Genomic DNA, 24412 nt, shown 5'->3' on the forward strand with positions numbered 1-24412 from the left:
TGCAGGGATTTTAGATTGTAGGCAGACTCTGTAGCACTGCCTTATATAACAGGAGTGTCTCTCCTTTCCGAAAATGAGTAATGCCGCTAAAAGGCCATTGGGATAACTGGAAAGAGTGTGGTGGAGCATCTTTAACCTGCTCCCCACCTACCCACAAAACCACCTACTCTCTCTTTTCTGACTCCCTGTAATATATGGCTCTCCAGAATTCTGGTTGTCTTAGGAGTACAAGTTGTGCTGTATCACAAATCTGAATCCTGAAATTTTATATACTGTTGTCAAAATTTATAAACTACTATAGGTTTAAAATCCTCTCTCCAGCCATCCATTAAATTTTAAAGTGGAAAATCAAGCATTTAAAGCCAAAAGAGCTCAGAAATACAACTCCCACTAAAAGTGCTGCAAAAGAAGCACCTTTTCTAATGAAAATTAACAAGACTGCATGGAGTTTTCATCAAAAGTGAGGCCTCTGTATTTCCTGAAAACCAATATTATTAGATAAAAGATATTTGGAGAGTGTCCAGGGTGCTTGAGACACTGTCTAGAACAGTCATAAAGAATCTAGTGTGACAGCCTTGAGACGTGATACTTCCCTGTGCTTTGAGTGGTCAGCAAGTCCAAAAAAGTGTTATATAAATCTAATTCATTGTCAAAGGAGCTGAAGGACAGCAGGTCATTTTAGATATGTATAATGAAGGATTGCAACATGTGTAGAATATGTATTTACTCCACACCCGTGTTTACATTTGAATATTTGTATGTCCACATGCTCGATACAACTGCAAGATTGGCTCTGACATCAATGTTGTCCGTGTGCTGTCACCATAGTAACAGCCTCTTAGGGACAAGGATTTTGCAGTGTGGTGCCATTTGATAGAAGAAACTGTAGTGCAAGTCATTTTGCACTAACAAATCTCACAACAGGTATCTTTAAAACAACCATGAGCATCATTTCCAGATCTAAGAGACTCTGGGGTTGGTTGTAATTTAATTCTTGCTGCTGAATTTAAATTAAAATCCAATGATTTTAGCGCCTCGAAAGTTTAGACAAACATTTTTCACATTTATTGAGTCTCGTCGGCCTGAAGACCCTCGTATCTCTGAGCTTTGGTTCACTGTGCACACTTCACTCTTATTTTACTCTTATTTAATGTTGGATATTTATTAGTTACATGTCTAATTCATTGCGTCACGATGAGAAACTTGCACAGACAGCCATTTCAAAGTGAATCACATTAATGTGGATTTCGACCTTCAGCAGTCATTGCAAATTTGGTTAACGGCAACAGACTGTATCATTTTTATGAATGCGGAATTCAGAATTAATAACTACCCATTGTTAAAGCTATTTTGCCTTGTGCATTTGAAAGAATGTTAAATATGTTTTATCTAATAAAGAGAAACACTCTCTACTTAGTTCTTTCCTGAACAAAACATGCACTATATCCCCCTAATGTGATTTATATCATTCGTAATTAACCACAGGCTTTTTAGTCGGTCATACAGTAAAAGCATACGCAAAAGTGGAATCTGCGTCATTAAGCTCGCAGGCACTATCTCACTGTGCTTCTCAGAAACTACTCAATGCTCTGCTCATCCTTATGTTACCATGGCTGCATGTAGTTAATCCAGCATTTGTAAGTCTGTGAATGGACTCAAATGGCTCCCTGCTTAACAGGTCCAAGATGTTTGTCTTTTTGTCTGTGTCTGAAATCAGTTCCTTCAGTGAAGGATTTCAAATACAGAGTGGGTTTTGTTAATACCACACCAGACATGACAATAATTTATCCCAGTACATTATGTTACACCTTCTAGATCTTGAGAAAAGACAGAAAAAAGTTATTCCAGCAGATCAAACAATGTTGTTAAATCAGCACAATTTCTTCACTGTTTTATTGAAAAGAAAAAAAATGTATTTATTTATTTTTTCACTTCTTTGCAGAAAAGGCTTTGCTCTTAAATCCTTTTCTGACCAAAATATTTTTTTTCTTCACAATGCTGTACTCATGTTTGTAAAAAGATGAGTCAACTTATATTTTAACTTAGTTGCCATAGAAACCAAAACCAATAGTCATGGGGTCTGTGATGAAAACCTTTGAAGGACTGAAGGCATGCTTCTCAAGCATCAGTGGAGACCTTGACAGCTATTACAGCAGTCTCTTAAGACATAAAGAAAGACTTCATGTGAACACATTCCCATTTATTCAATGTAACATATAAACACTGCGGCAAAATGCAAATAGTAGTCCAGCGGGAAGGTTAATGCAGAAGACCAATGTTAAAATTAAAATAATAATGTGGAGTAAGGCAGAAAGGGTTCTAAATGAGAAGACCTTTAAATAATTTAAAAAGGACATCTTTAACTCGATTACATTACAATAATATGTTTAGTCTTGGTGCATTACACAGAATTACTCTTGTAATGATTAGAGCATACAACATGATAGTGTATGTATTCACTGTCATTTATCCATTCATACAAAATGCAGTGTTTTACATTTAAAAGTAAAACCACAAGTAAATGTTAGTTTTTAATGTTGTTTTAGGTGCTTAACACTGCCACCTCACAGAAAGAAGGCCCTGAGTTCGTATCCAAGTCAGGGTCTTTCTCTGTAATGTTTGCATGTTCTTCCTGTGCTTGTGTGGGTTCTTTCCAGGTACTCTGGCTTCCTCCGACAGTCCAAAGACATGAATGTTAACCACAGGTGTGAATGGTTATCTACCTCTATGTTAATCCAGGGTGTGCATCGCCTATTGCCCTACAACAGCTGGGGTAGGCTCCAGCCCCAACTATGATTTGTATAAGCTGAAGAAAATGGATGGACGTAAAATAATATTCAAGCTAGTCAACAAATCCAAGTTACAATAATGTTTCAATTAATACTCTAGTATCATGCATTTATTCTCCATTTATTATACTGGAGCTTTGACCTGTTCAAGTAAGAATCAGCAGCAATGTATCCCTCCCTGTGTTGTGTCCTTAGCGTTCTGATAAAACTGAATCTCAGTGAGCAAATTCAACTGGACCTCTCCATGATGTTTTAGTAATTGCGATCATTTGTGAGTTTGTTGTTTGTGTTTGTTGTTTTGACATTTAGGTAAATTGACCCTCAAGAGTAATCAGCCATAAACAGTTGGAGAAGTCATTTGAAATTTGATTGGTTTTTGCCTCCTTACAGGAAAGCAGACTCAGTGTCACAGATGATACCCTCACACTTCAAGCAGAACATTTGGTGCTCTTTGAGGTTACCATAGCTACCCAACACAGTGAGACTGGATGTCCATGATGTTGGTCAGCTGATAACTAGTGATGCATGCATGTATTCTGTGTCAAAGCAAACAGCCCATAATAATCTACCGCATCATGTGTCGAAGTGAGCTAAGCGGGAAAAATATCAGGTCATGTAACATGCTCCTAAATTTTAGTAAAGAGAGGGAAATTTGGGGGAGCAAACTTTAGTTTGGTGCACTACATTGTTTGGCACTGTTTGTGGAACAAAGCAACAACAATGAACAAATTAGCGAATTTTAAAGGTTTCATATCCTAATAAGTACTGAAGTCTCTGTGCTTGTGTTGAAAGGCAATTTATCTCTGAGTTCTCTTGCGCTAATTCACAGTTTATGAGGCTTGCCTTTGGGTCTTCACCAGCAGTTAACCACTTTCATAAACAGTGGGACTCTTTCCTAATTGCTGCAGGCTATGGTGGATGCAGAAATATTACACTTGATACACTGTTATAGTTTAAAAAAAAAAAAAGGGGGGGGGGTGAGCAGATTAAGTCTACAAAAAAAAGATATTGGATGTGTCTTTTATGAAACTTCAGTGTCGATGATTAATATTACAGATTCTACTTCTGCAACCCACAAAAGAATGTTACACCTATAAAGAGAAACATATAATCTGTCTACATTTCAGTTGAATGAGCTGACCTTTAATCAAATAAATATGTTCCTTGCAGGTACTGGGTGGTACCAAGAGAGAGATATAGGTCACTACAACATCCGCATAATGAAGATGATATATATATATATATATATATATATATATATATATATATATATATATATATATATATATATTCAGAGTATTCCCAGTGATGTATTCACTTTGGGAAATGCAGTATAATAATCCTTCTAATTAATCATGGGATGGAAAATAACCGTTAGTTACTCAATACTTGAATGGGTGTTATTCTCTCACATATGTATATTTGTGTTCCAGTCTGATTTTATTTATTCCCTCGACAAAACAGTCATACGTGAAAATTATGAATAGATTATAAAACATGCATAAAGCCGTTTGCTAATTTTCAACCATATCTCTCTGCCTTCCTACACACCTCTGGTATCAAATGATGGTTGTCATGGCAACAGGCTCACAAGCAACAACAGGGCTTTTGGAAGACAAATACATATCAGCATAACAGAAAATCTCTCTTATCCACATTTTCTGTCTACAAACCTGTCTGAACTCTGGTAACGAATGCTAACATGGTTCACGTGGTTCATTTTTCCCCTGTCATGAACAAATTTCCATGTAAACTCTGTAAACGTGGGCAAATTGGTGGGTTTTGGCCACTGAAAATACGTGACATTTAAAGAACGCATGGAAAGTGTCTTATTGGTGTTCGGTACAGCAGGACAGGCGTATGTAATGAATGTAATGAGGAAAGCTGGCGCCTTTCTGTTTGAAGTTTATGATCAGTGTGAACTCCTTGGACTGCTCTGGTGTTTCCTTTGGGTATAAGGAGAAATTTGAGTATTTCATACTTGAAAAACAAATATAACTCAAATAATATAATTTTAATATCGAAATATAAGTAGAATTTAAATGAGCCTTTAAGATTTTTATGCTTGATAGCAGTTATGACATAGTTCTTAATTGTTATTGTTGTCGACTTGACCATAAGCTTAGCACAAGAAAGTCTGTTTAAAACATCTACTATATTGGACAAGGTATACAGCACATATAACAATGGTTTTGTCCATTCATTCCAAATTCTTTCAAGGCATTTAAATATATCACATACTGTAAAATTGCTTCCAAAACTGGGACATGGTGTGAAATTTAAAAGTTGACACATTCTCAGCAAATGTTAAGTGTGACTTTTACAGGCTGACGGAGCCAAAACTATTGCTACATTGTTCCTGGGCAGGAAACTAGCAAAGCAGGAAATTCTTCCAACACTTGTTAACAGCCTTGAAGGTAGGGGACTGGTCAGCCAGGTTATCAGCCAATCACAGACTTTTTCAATGAAACATTTTTGCTAGTTTATACATACTTTATATTTTGTTTATGCAACTAAGACAGCAAATATTATAGCCGAATAGATAAATATGACCATTTAGAATATTTGCTATTGAGATAAGACACTCACATATACTTTAATTAAAATGAAAAACTGATCAAATCAACTGCCTATTAATATATGTATATTGATATTTCTGCATTGTATATATGCATTATTTATGTAAATACGCGTATTAACCCATTAATAATTAAATTAAATTAAATTAAAATCTAAATTTTGCTACCCCATCTTTCCTGTCCAACCATGGTCCAAATATTTACAGGTTTATGTAAACAATTCAGGCTGCTCCATAACAGAGTGAAAAAGAAGCTGTGTAACAATTCTGTATACATATACAAAGCATACAGTAGACCAGGTGTGAGCAATTAAGATTCCTGGGGGCCATGTGAGAAACTGGGACTGTTGTGGAGGATTGCACCAATAAGCTAAACACAGTTCTGCTCAATATTAATTTGATCTCTTTATGAACTGTTACTGGTAAGAGTGGATGTTGCAATTAAGCCCTAATTGTGGCCCGCTGGGAAAAATCAATTGCTCTGCCCTGCAGATGAACAAAGATGTATACAAGAGTAAGTACTGAGACTACATGTAAGAAGTTCCCTTTAGTGTTGGATACACTATAGGGGCTAACTTAGCTTCTTATTTCTTCTTATTTATAAACACAAAGAAAGCCTCAGATTGATCTATGTTTGTAAGAAATTTGGTTAAGGTCCATCATGTATTAGGTTTGCCCTAATAACTGGGGAGGTTGGTTTGATGGAGTTTATACTCTCTGTTGTACAACCTTGATGAACAACAGTAATGACTCAGTGTTCTTCTTGCAATAGACCCTTTTAATAACAGCCAATCTGGACTGAAAAAGTAGTTAATAACACCACAGGTGTTACTAATTAAACTAATTATGACACCGTAAAGAGAACAAAAGACACATTGCATTAATGTAATTAGGAACAACTTTGTCTAACTGTCATGTAATGTCACAATGATTGAAGTGTTAAGAGTTTATTTCAGCTCAATCTGGATGTTTAAGGTTTGTCTTATGGGTTGTATTACTGTCTGATTGTTCCATATTTAAGTTTAAATAGAAAGGAAAGCCATTAGCATGCCATGAGTTCAGGATTTTATTCTGTCACCTGAAAACACCATGGGCCAAAGATGTATCCATAAATAACCAAACTCAGTGTGGAGAAGCATAGCATAGCACAGAACAGCACAGTGCCAAGTAGGTCACATCATTCAGAATAAGAATGCTGAATAAGAACTTGTTTTTATTGTAATTATGAGCAACTAATGTACATTATTAAATCATTGTACTAAGGTAATGACGCGTTTCCTTCACTCTATGTTATTATATTTTTAATAGGACATTAAAGGACAACATTGTGTTTTTCCCTTTGTTGGTGCATCAACGGTTAGCCTGTTCAATAATAATAAAGTCAGTAATAAGATATAATGCATGCACAAAGCACATATCCAGCATGAAAGAAGTGCATGCCCATGAATACCTATAAATCACACACAGGTTTGCAAGGTGAATCACATTAATCGCGTTTTAAACCCATTAAATGATGGTAAACTTGATGGTAAAATAAAAACAAACATAATTTATTTTATTGACAGTATTTTATCACACATTCACATTAAAGAAAGTATTTATCAGCTAAAAGGAATTCTCCATTATTTTAGTTATATAATAACATATTTGGCATATACATAAAAAATACCTTCTAGCTGTCACTATGGAAGCTAATTCTAACCAGGAATTCACAGTAGGCACAACTTTGTGAGCCTATCCACTGAAATAGAAGGAGGATAAAAGGAGTCAGGGACAATGAATCTGTGTGACTGAAGTTAAAACTGTAGGAACGTACGCATGATGTTCAGAGTTTCTATGTGCATATACATTTTCATGGTTACCCGTGCCACTGAGTCATCAGAGTGCATGAGTTTTGATGGCAATGACTGGATATGGTATTAGAATGCATTCAATATTTAATCACATTTAATTAGATTTGTTTTGTTATCATAATAACACATTCAGCATGTGGATGAATACTGTAATCCACATGTGCGTTTTGTAAGCCAGAAAATGCATTAGCGCACTGATGACGGCTAATGAAAAACTCCAAATGGGGGAAAAAAACAAGAACAGTTAACTGTGTACATGGCCTTGTGGTTCTAAAGCACTTTCATTGCTCTGCAAATTTGTGTTTGCTTTTCAATATAATCCCATCTGTGGAGACATTCACTCAGAGAGCAGAGACAGGAACAAACAGAACACTTCTCTCCATCTGTGACCTCCCAACTCCTCATCCTCCCTCTGAATGCATTGCAACAATGGAGAAGCGCAAGGGAGAGGGAGGAAGACTGCCTCGCTATTCAGGTAGCTACTGATGGTACACAAGCTCAAGGATAGAGGACTGAGTTCAGAGAACAGACGTGCGAAAGCGTGCAACATGTATGCAAGATATTCTGAAAATAAAAGAGGGATTTTTAACATGCAAAGGACTCAGTTACATTAGTCCATTACTTAGGAACAATTTCAATAGTATCATGAAAATACCAGATCACCTATGATGTATGATTTTGCAATTAAATAAAAATGAAGCACTTTAGAGCACTGTGAAATTCATTCCTTTTGACTGCATAATATGCTGTAATTTGAAATATTGAGTAAATATTATGTCATACAGAAGACTTTAAATTTGATTTATTAAATGTTACATGAATGTATACAAAGGTAAACAAGAAGAAAGCTGATGACCCTTATGCAAACTTATTAGTAAGTAATTAAGCTTGCACAGTCTTGTTATAGAGTCATATTTCCTTTCTCTGTCTCTCTCAGCCCAGTTTTTTTCTATTTTCTGAGCAACATCTTGAAAAATAGGGAGACCTTGATCAATGATGAAAACCTCAGACTGCGAATTGCATGCACAGCCCAAACAGCTGCAGGGAGTAGCTCAACAACTGTGAATCAGGTAAGTTTCTTTTATTTTCTCTCACTTCCCCGGCCTTTTTTATACCAAGTGATGTAATGCAGATCACTTGCAACTTCACTAAATCACCATACAGTATCATTACCATTATATCAGTCACAGACAAACCGCAGGAAGCTTGTTCTGCAGAAGTTTGTTGCCTCTCTGGAGTTTGAAGATCAGTCTCCAAATGCAGTTCTTTTTAATTCACTCTTGTTTATCTGTATATTAAAAAACTCAGAGGAGTGTGTCTGATCAGATACCTCCAACATAAAAAGCAAATGCTGAACATGTCACTCAGCTCATCATCATCAGCCAAAATAAACTGGCAACTGCATCCGTGACATTACAAACAGTGGAACATTTAGAATTTGGCACCTTATCCGTTCCTTCAGCTTCTAATTTTAAACAAAAATGTCTCTATTCATGTGCAGTTATTCTGGAAGATTCTACAGTGAACTTGCATTGCATATCTATGAAACTATTTAATTTATACTAAATTATCATTATTTTATTTTAGCTATGAAACTGAATACACAAAGTAAGCGTGCAAATTATGTTTGTTATGTGTTTAGATCCACTGAAATCTTAAAGTTTGTTACTTCTCTGGTCCAGTTTGCCACAGATCACACAACAGCTGCTGTATGATACTTGCAGATTTCAACCAACTCTGCTCCAAAACCAGGGCAGTGTGAAATAAAAGTTTAAATTATTTATAAATATATACTGTTGTAGACAACAAAAGGAATTTTAGACCAGACACTTTAGGGGTCTGCTCTCTGTTCAGTTGAGCTATTCCCCATCACTGTGGGTTTGGATAGGAAGGTGTTTGTGTGGCTGTGTGTGCAAAGAGGAGGAACATTCAGTATTTAGTGGTTCTGAATAAACAGACCAGCTGAAATGATGTGCTTATGCTGAGGGTTGCTTTGAAATTGTATTGTTAGTTATACAATAATATTCGTTAATGATTGCCCCTCCATCATTTAACTTCTTTTCCTCCTAATTATTAATGTGTATTATACGTACTACATGTACTATATTTACTGTTTATAAGGTTGGGGAAACTCAAAACATAATATCCACAACTTTTTGACATTTACTTACCTGGATGGCTGAGCATGCATCAAGAAGCTCCTGTTGGAAAAAATACCAATGTCTGCTATTGTTCTGTCCTCAGGCTTAAACTGGTATGGACTAATGCTACGTTTACATTTACATTTGGAGTTGCTGGTTGCAAACAGCATTCATTTCAACTTTAAAGTCATTATGACATCAGGAAACAGAGGTTTCCCTGATGTTTGGTATATCTGATTTGAAAAGTAAGTCAGAAATTTATTAGATTGCTTTGTTCGTGTGTGTGCGTGTATGTGTGTGAAAAACAAACAAACATGGGTACGTTCTAAAGAAAATACATTCACGTTGCATAATTTGGATTATGGGATTATGTGTTTGAGGAACATCAACATCAATCTCGGAAATATTAGGAGCATTTTATTTAAAATCCTTCTGCAAGGCCACCAATTACACAAAATTCAGTAACAGATCACAGGGCAACCCATTTTAAGCTATGTAGATGTCCTAGTGGTAGTGCCAGTCATCAGTTTCTTTAGTTTCAGTAAGCAACAAATGAGTCAACTGTGGCTTCAACTGAAGTCCATTAAGAGATCTGTTTATTCACACATAGTCGGCCGAGCACATTTACTTTCACTTTTTCCAACATACTTCACATTTGTAGTGTCTTTTTGTAGTGCCACACCTGACAGTTGCTCAGCACATCTGCCGAAATCAACACGCAAAGAGAAATTTTGTCACAGGAGAAGAAAAAATCACTCTGATTTCCATATCATAAGAAAAACAATGTAAAAAAAAACTTTTTCGTTCCCAAAATTGATTTCACTTTTTATTTAAAATCCATGCTATGTCACAAATCTATATTTTTTGTAAAGACTGATGGTTTATAGCGCTTGTCTAAAAAAGCTTAACCCTGAGTCTGAGGAACAGTTAAGCTACGTGCTGTGTCTTTCTACTGCTTTAGGTTCATTGAGTTGAAGCTTTGAGTGCTTACTGCATGAGCTCGTGCTCATCACATACTGTCTAAAAATACATTTTTAAAATGATCTGAATAGAAAAGGTTGATAACAAAACCATTTTTAAAATTCCTGTAGGTCATTAGTAGCATACAATCAAAATAGATCCTATGCATGCTTCAGCATGACTTAAATAAAGGCATCTTACACAATGTTCATAGGGGGGAAAAAACAGATTCTCTTTAGTCTTTAGGCCAGCTCATTAGATTTTTTCCCCCCAATATCTGGACCTGAGTGTAACCAGAGCTTGTCATTATTGCTACCACCTTTACAGTACCTAAAGGCAAGGGATGGAAAAAGAAAATCTTTATTTAGATCCATAAATTATTCATAGAGTATTACAAATGCTAGATACACAGATTAGGTAGAGGCATGCAGTTTTCACTCTGGTTGAGCTAACATTATTCAGACTCAAACAGTTTGTGTTTTTCCTCTCATCTACCTGGCAGAGAACAAGCGCTGCACTGCCTCAGACCTGTGTCAATGCACTCAGCATCATTTTCATCTTTGGCTTTGACGATCCACTTTCATGAAGAACTTTTGTACTTGCTGCGGTGCTCTGAATAAAATTTTAAATTGATTTTTTAAAAAGCTGGAATGTTCCTGTTTGCCCATCTGCTGTAGGTTTTTTCATACTGTTTATTCACAATAAGTCTTTTTGGAGAAGATTATATGGAATCAAGCATTTTGTATAAAACCCCGCTTGACTGTGGAAGCTACTGAAAAGATCCGATCGGTCTTTGGTTCAACAAAAATAAATGGAGCAATAACAAAACTCAACTATCTTTGAACTGAATTCATTGCTCTTGGTGGAAAGCTAGTCCGTGAAAATAAACTATCAGTTTGAAACCACATTACAGCGTCAGTATAGAAGATTAAAATCAGTGCCCATATAATAAATGACCTTCAAATGTCCTATGTACTATGGAGATTATTTTAATTAAAAGCAAAAGACACAGAAATTCATCAAAATGCTTTGCAGGTTACATTTTGCTGATTGAAATGAAAAGACCGTAATGTGTTACATTCACTCAGTGAAACTGTGAATCTGGTTCTCTGAGGTTTAGTTAAATATAGTTGTACCGATTGTGCGGCACCTTTGTGTGGAGACGACTGCTGTAGTGCAGAACATCACTGCACCAGCAACTCAAGTTTTCTTCAGAATAAGGCATTTGTTGCCCTCTAGTGATAATTACAAGCATGGATGTGTTTCCACACAGGACAAAAAGCTCACTTTCATAACTCTGGGCCCAGAGCTTTTTTTGTATGAGCGGCTCCAAATTTGTGTCGACTGAGTTATTTTACATGTGTGATGTAAGATGCACACGTGTATTCTTTTTAAATCTACATGCTACAGACCTAAATAAAACAATTTAAGTTAGCCCATATGGCAAAACAATTGTGGTGCAAATATGAAAACTGTTAACCCCTGAGCACAAGTCACTGTTCATATGGCCCCAAAGTTTAAGGTACTGATTTAGAGACATTTAGAGACACGTACTATATGTGTGAATAACACCATGTACGTACCACTCAACCCTGTTCTGCAAGTCTAAGAACAAGGCTCTATTTTACATTCATTTTGTCTCATTCACGCTCGTGTTATAGAAAATAAGTCAGCATGCTGCTTCTATTTTGTCACAAAAAAAATTTAGTAACCAGTATGAATCTTCCAGTGGGGTTTTTCCCTCCAGTTAGAGTTTATAATGCCTACAGTGTCAAATAAATCAGTAGCAAAATGTTCAGCGTGCTCGGGTTTATACACATAAACATTTTTATAAGCTGTCCTTTTCTCTTGTATGTTTTCCAACTCTGGATGCCGTGATCCTGCCAAAGAGCTTTGTGTCATTGCACCTTCAGCTGCTACCATTAGAGTCTGTGTCCAAGTCTGAGGCTGTGGCTTCACTTCCAACTAGGGAGGGGTAAGGCCTTGGCTGGTCTAAGTTGACGTAGGTAACCTTCAAACTGATGTAGTGCTCTCCTTTCAGATTGGACAGGATGCGCTGCACTTCGGTAGCCAAGCTATGGAAGGTAGGTCTACACTCAGGCTCCGGGTCCCAACACGCCAGCATGATTACATAGCTGTGGAATGAATAATTGCGTAAATTATTGAATGAAAAGCTGAGTAAGTAAAAGAGTAAGCAGGTGAAGACACTACTGAATAACGGGCATTGTTTTTTCTCAAATACAAAGTAGCATAGGATTAAATCCCTGTGATTTAGAGGTATGCAGGGTGGAATTGAGGCCACTAAAGACATCAACGTTACATAATGCCGACGTAGGACAGTTTTCCAATTTCATTGCACTATTGTACTATGTATGACTGTGCAATGACAATAAAGAGTTATCTTATCTAATAATGCCCATATGCTACGGGATAGTGAAAGGGTGCTAATTCTTACAGGGTGTCTGGGCAATACTGTGGCTGCAGAAGCCGACGTCCCTTCAACAAGTACTGCGTGATGTCATAGGGGTCCACCTCTGGATACGGGCTAGCACCTCTGGTTAACAGCTCCCACAGTAAGATGCCATATGACCACTGTGAAACAGATAAAGAATAATATATTGTATGTATATTGATTGATTGATTGATTGATTGGTTGAGTGATTGATTTAAAACAGGGCTGCCCAATCCCAGTCCTCGAGAGCTACTATCCTGCAGCTTTTAGATGCATCCCTACTCCAACACAGCTGAATCAAATGGCTTGATTACCTCTTCAGCATGCCATCATGTTTGGCAAAGGCCTGATAACAAGCCATTCATTTGATTCGGGTGTGTGGGAACAAGGATGCATCTAAAAGCTGCAGGATGGTAGCTCTCGAGGACCGGGATTGGGCACCCCTGATTTAAAATGATCTTCATTGGCTTGATTAATTAGGCACACTTACAACATCAGACTTGGTTGTGAACTTCTGTGTTTGCAGGCTTTCGATGGCCATCCACTTTACAGGGAGCTTCACCCTTTTGTGATCTTGAATGCTGTAGTACTCCTTGGCATAGACGTCTCTTGCCATACCAAAGTCAGCAACCTTTACTGTGAAGTTTTCATCCAGCCTGTCAAGACAAAACATCTTAAGAATGGACTATCTAGTTCAAATAACATATTTCTACTTTACATTTCTAACATGTAGACTAGCACGTGTACAACGAGTGTCAGTGAATATCAACCATGTTCTCTATGATGAGATCTAATGGTGTAAGCTTATACATGTTGAGTAAGCTATGTGTTTAACATCTAAACCAGCGGTCCCAACCTCCAGGCCAGTCCGTGAGTCGTTTGGTACCGGGCCGTGAGAGTTAAGGTTCGGGTGTGAAATTTATGGTTTTCGGGCTTTTTAGCGTTTTTTATTATTTATTTTATTTTTCCCGTGTGTTATGAATAAATTTTCCTTTTTTTGGTATCGGTACTTGTTTTATTTTGTTGTATTCATCTGCAACACCTTAAAGGCCAGTACATGAAAAAATTGTCGGACATAAACTGGTCTGTGATGCAAAAACGGCTGGGGACCTCTGATCTAAACTATCTTTCATGTAGAAAAAAGAATCTAAAATAAAAATGATTTTTTTTTTTCAAAATCATGTTAATGTACATTTGTCACTTTTATCTAATACTTTTTTTTAACATTGCAGAAAATAACTAATAATTTTAAAAGATGCCTGAAAGCTGATGAATTTATTAACAAGCTTTGCAATGAACATCAAATTATTTTCATGAAATAATTTCATTTTGCTATATACAACTGACTACAACAATGTGTTCACAAATTTAAAACGGCTAAAACTGCAGAATTATTTCCCCTTATGGCCAACAACAAATACGTTTGCTTGTAGTGAGTCAAAGTCTTTCATATTAAGGCCAGTAATCAGTGCATGAGTCACACTCACATGCAGTTACGCGCAGCCAGGTCTCTGTGAACAAATTTCTTTTGGGCTAAGTACTCCATTCCCCTGGCAACCTGAAGACCAAACCCAATCAGGTCTTTCACTGTTGGATTCTGTAAAGGACAAAGAGTTTGTAAAAACAAAAAAAGAGAGATCTAAGGACAAAACTTGTAATGGCGTGAATAGAGCATCTTCACAGTCCCCACAGTTTAATTTACCCTGTTCTTAGAACGGATGAAATGGCGCAGATCTCCATGCTTCATATATGGCAGAACCACCAGGGGGAGCCCTTCTTTGGGCAGCATGATACCCAACAGTGACAGTATGTTAGGGTGGTTAAAGCCTTTCATAATGATCCCCTCTCTGAGGAACTGGTCTACTTCCTGGAAATCTGTTATCCCTGTTAATAAAACACATATAATAAAATACTTTAATCTACCAGCCAGCAGCTCACAAAACACCAATTTCTTTTATGAAATAAACTGATATTCACTTACTGTTCAGTGATTTAATAGCACAGTGGATTTCTTTCTTGTTGCTGTCTAACAGGTATCCATGATAAACTGTCCCAAAGTGACCTATATTAGAAGAAAATTGCCTTATAGGAATTCTGTGCTAAATTGGCAAATTAGTAATAACAATTGTACAATACTGAGGTTCACCTTTGCCAATAATCTGACTATCCTCAATTGAGAGCATCTCAGGTGGGATTAGCACATCTTTGACCTCTTCAAGAATATTGGAATTCAGGCTAACCATTGAGATATTGTCTCGTGGCATCAAAGGAACAGATAGATGATCAGAGCTGGCACTGTACAATAAACCCTGGAAAGCCAGTCCTGCTGAACCTGAAGTTTGATAGTAAAGATCTATTGTAATGCATTAGAGAAAAAACATAAACAGGCAAATAAATAACTGATAAAATCTGAGTACATGCGAAGAATGAAAAGCATGAAAGTATTTAATGGACTGGGATAAAAAAAAAAAGATTATCAATAATAATAAATGTTCCTAAATAACTTTATTAGTCAGGTTGTTCTTTGACACATTAAACTGAATCAGTTCATGGCTTGAATCTCTCACCCTGTCTGTAGTCATCTGTTGGAGAAGAAGAATTATTGTTGCTCAGGCGTAGATTATGTGACATCATCGCTGATAAGCGATTCTCTATGGTGGCTGGAGGGGAGAATTCAATCAATCAAAATCAGTTAACAAAGAAAAATCATAGAGAGAGACAGGACAAAATACATTCTGAAGGTGTGCATATAAATTTAAAATAATAGCATGGTCATTTTTATAACAGTTTTTAGAATACACAGTTACAAGGTGCTTCATGCCACCTGCTAGAATATGATCTCAGTGGATTAGCTGAAACCTTATGTCATGAGCTTGGCCATGTAGAGCTTTTTATATATAACTTTTTTTTACTAAATTGTGAATGACACAAGGGAAGAATCCACTGAGGATAATGTGTGAAGCACCGGTGAGCCGAAGGTCGGCTAAGAACGACTGACAGATGCATGTAATTAAAATTTGTTGCAAGATTGCTTAGTAAAGTATGTCAGTTTATTGAAATGCATCACAAAATAGCAAAGTCTTTCTCACCTCTCTTTTTTTTCCTTAAATTAATCATAACAATTAATGCAAGGGCAGCTCCTACTACCAGTGCGGCAATGATGCCCAGGACAATGCCTGCAATCGCATTGTTGTTGAAGCTGTCATCAAAGAGCACTGTACCCATATCATAAACGTCATGGTTCACAAACACCTGCAGCAGTGGAAAATATGATCCCTCTTGTTAAATACATTTATTTAAATATGAGTCTCCATAAGTGATTTAGGATGGCTTAAACAGATGATTCTTACCCTAACAGGCAGCCCGTTGCTGGGAACAACCAGGCCTTTAGGAATCCTGCAGGTCAGCTCATTTTGCAAAACCTGCGCTTTGCAGACCGCATCACCAATGGTCATTGTGATCTTCATACATGTTTGTACTGCATCCAATTTTTTATGCTGTTACAAATTGAAAAAGGGTTTAAATATTAAAACACAAGCAGTAATTGTTGTCTTGTGAAGAATGCAACTACTGTTCCTGAGGTTTTTGTACAAACAGCCAAACAAATGACAGAGCAGGAAAAACTGCACATGAGTGTGTGAACATACATGCAGTGAAACCTCGTCCTCTCCTGGTTTTAGAAGTAATATACTGTCATCGTTTTCAAAGGGAATGACTTGGGCATTAGGGTAGTAGGAAAAGTTACTTTTCCAGGCGTCATTTTCCCCATCTATGTGAATAGAAAGCACTCCAGTTTTAAAAATGGTATCTGGAATTTGTTCTGGAAAAGCAGGAACCCAGCACTCCATGTGTGTGGCATTTCTTGTGCCACTGCAAACCTGAGGTAAAACAAAAAAATAATATGCTGTTTGCAATCAAGTTAAAATTAATTAACTGAAAAATGTAACTGCATTAGAAAAAAATCCCAGTAAAGTTTTACAAAACCTTACTTACCCGTTGAAGAGGCTCACTGAAGTGAGATTTCAGAGTGTACTCAACCACAATTTTGTTAGCAACATCAAGATTCTGACCTTCTATCACCAGCTTGGAGCCTCTGTAAGGCAATATAAATTAGCATGCCTGCTAGTTTTGATGAGGAACTTGGTGGTAAGCCTATTAGTTAGACCAGTTTAGTGTCATACCTTTGGAAACTGCAATTCGGAAACACAGAGTTTATAACAGGATTATTCTTGTAGGAAAACATCTTAGTGTCATTCACTTGAAGGCTGTCAATAATGACTTTCACAGGTAGTTCCCCAACAGCCTCAGCAGCTTCTGTGTGGCAGACGATTGAAGACAAAGTCCCCTTTCCTTCAGAAACACTGAAAGCAATAGAAATTCAAATAACCAACTATACATAACTAAGGCTACCTGCTTAAATGCACAGCAAAACCAATGTGTTGTAGCGTCTATGTTACTCACTTTTGAATGGTGCAGTTTTTATCTCCAATTTTGACATTTCTTGTTACTCCTGTGTTAAGATATCTGCCTGTTAATGTAACCACTGTTCCTCCAAACAAGGGCCCGTAATCAGGCTTGATTTCTGTTATGCTGGGTGTCTAATAAGAAACACACAAAGTAAATCACATCGTGATTCCAAAATGCATTACAGAAATTATTTCTGATAATTAGAAAACAGAGAGTTTATAACAGGGTGGTGCCATTTAAAAATTGATCTCACCACAAATGACAAGCCAGAAATCTGAGCTGTGCCTTCAACTGAGAAAATGCCCTCCACCTCTCCCTCATTCACTTCCAGAGTGATGTTGAGTCCCTGGTTTGGTGTCTCTTCCCTGATTTTGCACACCAGTCTGTATTAGAGACACAGGGAATGGCATGTCTGTTAGTTCTATGAGAGAATATGAGCCATCTGATGTTTCCCATAAAGGGATAACAAACGACTAACAGAATAAAAGACAAATCATGTGAGAGAGAAGATAAAAGTTAATGACATGCAAGAGCGTCATATTTACGAGTGGCGACTGAAAAGAGGGTCGTCAAGGTTAAGTGCTCAGAGCATTATGAGAACTCCCCGAGCTGTTTTGCGTATAGCAGCATACAAGACTATGGTCGATGATCAGCCCTTATTAAAGCTATGAAAAGTTTCATTCAGGAAAACTTATATATCTAATCTGCCTCCTGAAACCAAACTAGAACTGAGTCCACAGGAGCAGGCCTAATAGCTCAAGGCTCTACCTTCTACTCTACTTTTGGAAACTCTAGGAAAAAAAATAAGCCTGTACTCTGAGACCCAAGAGGAGAACTAAATTCAATAAGGACGAACTGTAATCACTCGACCGTGGCTCAAGGGGTTGGGAATCGCATCTGTAACCGGAAGGTCGCCGGTTCGATCCCTGGGCTCTCTGTCCAGGTCGTTGTGTCCCTGGGCAAGACACTTTACCCTACTTGCCTACTGGTGTTGGCCAGGGGGGCCGATGGCAGCCTCGCTTCTGTCAGTCTGCCCCAGGGCAGCTGTGGCTACAACTGTAGCTGCCTCCACCAGTGTATGAATGTGAGAGTGAATGAATAGTGGTATTGTAAAGCGCTTTGGGTGCCTTGAAAAGCGCTATATAAATCCAATCCATTACTCATCTGCCTGTTTTCCTTAGTGTTGCTTTTCTGTTCTTGACATCACTACGCTGTCAGTCTCAACGCTGTTATTGTCATTCTTGTCCAATAATCTTTTTCCCTGCCTCCTCTGAGCCAATCAGCCCCAAATTATTGTTTTGCACAAAAATTTGACCAAAGATGTCACTGAGATGTTAAGAACAGAAGTTTATATGTCTGAAATAATACATCAGTTATATAACCAATAAAGAGCTCAATACCATCATTTTTTAATTAAGTCTGAGCAGCACATTGAGCAGCACTTCCAACACGAGGAAATGGACTACACGTGGGATTGAACTACTCACCTGTTACTATTGCTCTTTTCAGGCAGGACATCACACACGGTCCCCGAGCCCACAGTAACGATGTGGGTTTTGCCACTGATGATGGGCGGCCGCAGAACAGACTGAAATTCTGATCCGCACAGCGTCACTTCAGTCACACCACCAGCAGGGACCATTTTAGGAAAAAACTGGAAAAATAAAATTACCAACATAAATCAGTAGCTAATTATGTGTATGTATAATCAGTGTGACTGGAGGAACTTTATGACTCATTTTGTTTAACCATGCAATGGCTTATCACAGAGTCACACAGAGTGACAGATCTACCTCTGTTATGATGGGTCCGCAAGACTTTTTGTTCCACTGTGAGCTACACTCCTCCTGCCTTGAGCAGATTCCCGAACACCAGCCACAGTTCATGAAAAACGGAGCGTTCAAACACATGGGGCACGTCTTAAAATGTGCACACCCTGGTCCTGTAGAAGGCACCCTGAACATCTTGATCGTGGAGAGAGTAAGATGAGGGTGTTATAAAAGACATACAAGGGAAAATTCATCAAGAGATAAGCAGTACCTGTGGCAGGTATTACGAGTGTTACCTTATTTCCAACCACAAAGAGAAGTGAATCCTCAGAGTACACAGCTGCGTTCCTCGAAACTGCAGTCTCTCCCAGTGAATAGTTGGCAAAAATAATATGGTTATAGGAACTTAGAATCACCTAAACATGTGAAACAGAGAGGTAATGTCGCGAGGATTCATGGAAATCATAGCAAAAACATCTACATTCAGTACTTTATAATGCATTCAAACTTCAGCGTACTCTCCAGCCCAACACCATGTTATTACCTGGAGTATCCTCCCATCTGACGTGCCAAAATGGCCCACCGTATGAGTCTCAATCGTGTTCACCAGAACTGAAGTAAACAGTACATTTCTCATCTCACTGTTGAAGAGATCGATTCTGTAGTATGGCTTTGACACCAGAGTGGGCTTATCAGTGCATCTGCTATCAGAGTTCTGTACAAGCAGAAAAAACATGTTTACACATGGACAGCTCAAGGAGTTTCATCTTCAGCATATCTGCCTCTATTCTAGAATAAGTACATGAAGACGTGTTTGTGTGACAAGAAAAAGGGATGGAAAAAAATTCTTAATTGTATTCATTTATAGAGGAAGTGCTGTAGTTTCCTCCAGTCATGGTAACAAGCCGTGAGTGGAAAGTCATAAAACAGCAGTGACCTCAGCGTTGTTGACTTGGTGACTGTTTCTCAGAGTAGTTTCTGTCTTCTGCTGAAACTAAACATTTGCATGGTGGGCGTGCAAAACATGAGTTAGACTGGTTTAAAAAAAAGGTCAGCAACCAGAAAAAAAGCAGGATTTGCAAGACTGGTGAGGTAATTAAGCTGACCTGCCCCAGCATGCCCATATTTGAGTTCTCACTTCAATGTCCAATTTTTACACCATTTGAGCTTCTCAGACTTTAATGCTTAAATAGAAATGCAGTTCACTGTATTGAACACACCAGATTCAATAAGTAAAAATCTTGCCCCTCACTTCTTTCATATTCATCCTATTTCCTACTCAAATAGAGATGAGTACAGTCCAACACTGACCCTCCCCTTGAAGTTCCACATTTTTATCAGCAGGATTTATAGCTTGTGTTTCCTGGCACACATTCCCGTAGGTGTACATGCCTGTGGGAGCTCAAAGGACACAGACTGAGCGCCATAAAAGGAAAGACCACACCTTTATTTTATTTTGACGTGAGGAACCATAGCTACATTCAAGGTGTTTCAAGAGAGAGGTGTGCATGTTCTTATAAGGCTGAACCTGCCTTTACCGTCCAGTACCTTTCTCTTCTGTATTGGTTTGTGTATTTGGAAGTTGGGGAGGAAATATTCCACAGTGAAATCCACTGACCTGCTAGGACTGGAAGGACACGTGTGCTGCCCTGAGGCAGTTTGTGTCCTCTCAGTTATTTGTTTTAAAATGAAAAGAAACTGCAACTGTTTTTTTTACCAAAGCCTTGTACTACAAACAGTTCACACCTTTTCATTGAGAAAGACTGAAACTTACTGAGCAGTGACTGAAACAGAACAGAGTAATGGTGTCGCAACATGCAGGTCACACCAGTGACTCATCCATCCCTCCCTGTTCTCTCTCTCTCACACACACTCACCTTCATCAGATTTACCGCAGGCAAACATCATTTTCATTTTCAAGATTTATGGACTAACTTTAGTTTTACTTTGAATATACAATCCTTTATTGCTCAAGAAAATAATAATACTGTACTGTAAACCACTTTGCTCTCATCACAAATGACTTAATAATACAATGCTTGTCTGGACAAACCATTTCCTGTATGGGCATATAGTGATATTCTGATGACACTCGAGCATAAAAAAAAGAGTTACTCACTTCATGTGGGCAGTTCTCACATGGCTGGAAGTGGCAGAGACCTCTGGATAGCTGCTCTGTACTTGACTTACAGCAGGCCTCCTCACCAGCCTCGATTTCTTGGTTTATTTTAGTTAAAGGAAACGTACAGAGGGCTGAGTTCTTCTGAGGCTGGCCATGCTTGTTTACCTCCGCGAACACCCCATACAAAACATTTTCTCCCTCAGCTACCCTCAGCTCATCAGCCAAGTCCTTCCCAACTTGCCCGAAATGTGCTGCCTGTAATCCATTATAAACAGTACCCTTGAAAGTCCGTCTCCTTCTTCTCCTGCGCTTTGGCTCGTACCGACACTCCAAAATAAGCTCTCTGTACATCCACATCTCTGGATTAGAAATAGACAGTCGTCCCAGACGAGTCTGAAAAGCTGAATCGTTTTTGTAGGGATTTTCCCTCTGCAAGGAAAGAAAGTAGACATAATCCTTGGCAGAGAAACTGTAGATGTAGTTAATGCTGTAAGAGTCACGTAGTCCAGGAAGCACTGTCACGTTTGTGACCATGTCAAAGCCATCTTCAGTTGAAAGTGGCCTCAGCACTGATAATGACCTCCTTGGGTACGTCTGTGTTATTCTGTCATTGACAGAGGCTGCAACAAAGAAGTATGATGTCTGCCCATCTTCAGCGATCATGGCCTTGGTACCAAATGGGCTGGCCACACAGTCACGACAGTAGGTTGGAGAGTTCCTTTTTTTTGTGTATAAACATTGAGGTGCAGGAGCTTCAAGGGTAATGTCAGTAAAGTAACAGATCCCATACCGAGTACTTCCACAAATGTACAGGTATGGAACTAGATTTAGAGCAGGATCCAAAAGCAGAATCTCGTTGTCTGTATCCACTGGGTCCTCGGGTTGAACTTCTACATCGCATGCCAGACAGGTTTCACAATCAGGACTGCCTATAGGTCCAGTTTTCACCTCCCATATTTTATTCATAGAACTGTTGACTCCCACTACCGCATTCTGATATCCAATGTAAACTTGTTCATTATCCGGGTTCACTGCAATGTTCTGTATTGGTTTCTGGGTTTGGAAGTGGGGGAGGGAATATGTTACAGTGAAATCTATGGAACTCTGAGGTGTAGAAGGACATGTGTGCTGCCCCAAGGCAGTTTGTGATAGCATCCATATCCATACTGTCAACAAGGCAGTCAAACTGACCATTTCCACTTTATGGTCTGCTGTGAATAAATGCTACCTATAAGACAGTTTTCTCAAAGAAAACATTCTGGAGAACCAGCGGGAGCTCTGCAAGAAAAAGCAGAGAAGGAATGTTGAGATTTACCAGACAGGGAGCTGTACCACTGGATTCTCACATTCAGCCGAGATTCTCCACTTCATACTGTAAACATTTTAGCTTACTTAATCTGAGACACAGCTGGAGAACTGAGGAAGGAGGAAAGTATCAGCTGCTTTTTTTCTTTTTCTTTTTGAGGCTCTTGATTAAGCATTTCCTTATCTTCAGCTGCAAATGCCTCATTTTAAAAGGTAGTATTACCTAATATACGCAGTCACGGCATGTAAAACCCAACAAGAATTTGCGAGGATAACGATACAATCTAAAGCGGACAAGAAACAACGCGTTGTAACATGTGGAGAAACCATGGGAGCGTTCAGCCCACCAAAACTACACAAAATACATACAGAGTAACAACTACATTACATGTGTCAAATACACAAAAGTAATAGTTATTATCAGTGCAAAACGGTCATGGAGGCTTATAAAGGACTACGTTACTGTAAATTTCATATTACTATATGACATAACTTCTAATGAAAACCACGATACTACTACAGTTAGAATCATTTGTATTAACTCGAACTGTTTGGATAGGAATCATTAACATGGACCAATAGCTGAAAGTTCTCCGGAACCAATAAAATTTAAGAAATCTTTAACAACTTCTTTAACAAATTTGAATCCCTCAGAGATACGTATGCTAGTGAAGTTCCACTCACCTGACAGCGACTGAATACCTCTATCAATGAGTTTACACTGGCACTGAATTCCCCCATTCCTTTAAGATCTCACGTCAAAAAAAAAAAAACCAAAAACAAAACAAAACAGGAAGTTACTAACCCTTCACAATAAAAGCATTCCAGGCCAGCGGTCTTGTGTCTAAAGGGTGATTAAAAAAAAAAACAAATCAGGTCATCAGACCTACAGAGAGATTTGCATTTTTACAGTTGTATGGCACTGTATCGACGGGAGATCTGGATAAATTATAAGTCAAATTTCATTGAAAAAATAAATACTGTGGAAATTAATATCCTTAAATCCTGCCATTATCGTGCCAAGGTACATCTAAATGTCTGGAACAATATTCATTTGGTTATTATTACAAAACAAACGATAATTCGTGGCGTTTTTGTGCTGTAAAAATGAGAATGACACTGCCCGTTCAAACAAGTTTTCTAATATGATTCAATGTTTAATTTTTTAAACTGTTAAAGACCGGAAATGCCATCATCATTCTGACTCGCTTGACTGTGGACTGTGATATTCCCTAAGCGGGTTCTGCCCTACCAAGCCGCGCCTGCAACGAGGAAGTATGAAGTAGTTGCTAAATTTGACCATCCGCATAATTTCCTCTCCAAGAGAGCTTTGTCATATTTCATCCTGAAACATATTTCCAGTCAGACTTAAATTTTTGTGGAAAAAATCTTGGCTTATGAAAGCAGTCTGTAGCTTATATCAGCGCCTGAGGGACATTTGCCAAAAATACATTGCTTTTGGATGAGGAACAGTTTCTCCTCAGCAGCCAGAAAGTTATGGGAAGAATGTATTCCATTCTCCTGACAGATCACATAAAATGTATTAGTGATATAAAACACACATGGAAAAACCTCAACTTTGCTCTGTTGGATGATGGTACATGGAGGCTGTAAAAGTTGAGGCCAAAATGACCATCACTGTCATCAGTGTGCCAACAGAAATGCTATAATGTGGATTTATACTCCGAAGTTAAACATCTACTACTGAATCCAAAGTTCAAAGTAAACATATGCTGCAGTGTCACTCAGCAGGCTTTCACTTCCAGACCTAAAACCATAAAAATCCACAAGCAACCATTACTCCTAATGTCATAGAAAAAGTCTGAGGTAGTGCAGGAGCAAAAAAAAGAAAAGAAGGTTTTTCCTTTCTTTCTTTCTTTCTTTTTTTTTTTTTTTTTAACTCCACAAGGACTTGCTGGACTGAGTCAGAGTGAGAAACTAATCAAACAATCTGCCAAAAACAATAGCTGTAAGGC

General features: G+C 38.1%; 1 protein-coding gene across 2 annotated transcripts; it reads right to left on the reverse strand.

The window, feature by feature from the left end:
* Positions 1 to 11294: 11294 nt before the first annotated feature.
* LOC147330900 (macrophage-stimulating protein receptor-like) lies at positions 11295 to 23174 on the reverse strand. Of its 2 annotated transcripts, none has more exons than XM_086292816.1 (21): positions 23121 to 23174; positions 21129 to 22409; positions 19554 to 19724; positions 19306 to 19425; positions 19034 to 19204; positions 18728 to 18894; positions 17494 to 17623; positions 17235 to 17371; positions 16955 to 17134; positions 16767 to 16866; positions 16421 to 16651; positions 16124 to 16270; positions 15863 to 16025; positions 15341 to 15433; positions 14920 to 15105; positions 14755 to 14835; positions 14476 to 14657; positions 14261 to 14370; positions 13264 to 13429; positions 12777 to 12913; positions 11295 to 12456 (listed from the first exon to the last, which is right to left on the reverse strand). In XM_086292816.1, exons 2-21 carry the CDS (start codon positions 22323 to 22325, stop codon positions 12231 to 12233), a joined length of 4095 nt encoding a protein of 1364 aa, XP_086148942.1. In that variant the 5' UTR covers positions 22326 to 22409; positions 23121 to 23174; the 3' UTR covers positions 11295 to 12230. The 2 variants fall into 2 exon arrangements, with proteins under 2 accessions (XP_086148942.1, XP_086148941.1); XM_086292815.1 differs by having other exon boundaries at positions 14920 to 15126.
* Between the last annotated feature and the right edge of the window lie 1238 nt (positions 23175 to 24412).

This window comes from Aulonocara sp. 'chitande type north' Nkhata Bay, linkage group LG5, assembly GCF_057382095.1.
Source record: "Aulonocara sp. 'chitande type north' Nkhata Bay isolate Kocher_YH1m ecotype deep benthic linkage group LG5, A_spYH_male_GT1.1, whole genome shotgun sequence".
Classification (NCBI taxonomy): Eukaryota; Metazoa; Chordata; class Actinopteri; order Cichliformes; family Cichlidae; genus Aulonocara; species Aulonocara sp. 'chitande type north' Nkhata Bay.

Bases quoted from the DNA above. Each gene is read 5' to 3' on its own strand.
- LOC147330900 (XM_086292815.1), bottom strand. From the start codon at position 22,325: ATGGTCAGTTTGACTGCCTTGTTGACAGTATGGATATGGATGCTATCA. The intron at 17,372-17,493 runs GTGAGATCAATT...GTTTCTTATTAG, and splicing joins TTTCTGGCTTGTCATTTGTG to ACACCCAGCATAACAGAAAT. The intron at 12,457-12,776 runs GTAAGAATTAGC...TTCATTCCACAG, and splicing joins CAGTATTGCCCAGACACCCT to CTATGTAATCATGCTGGCGT.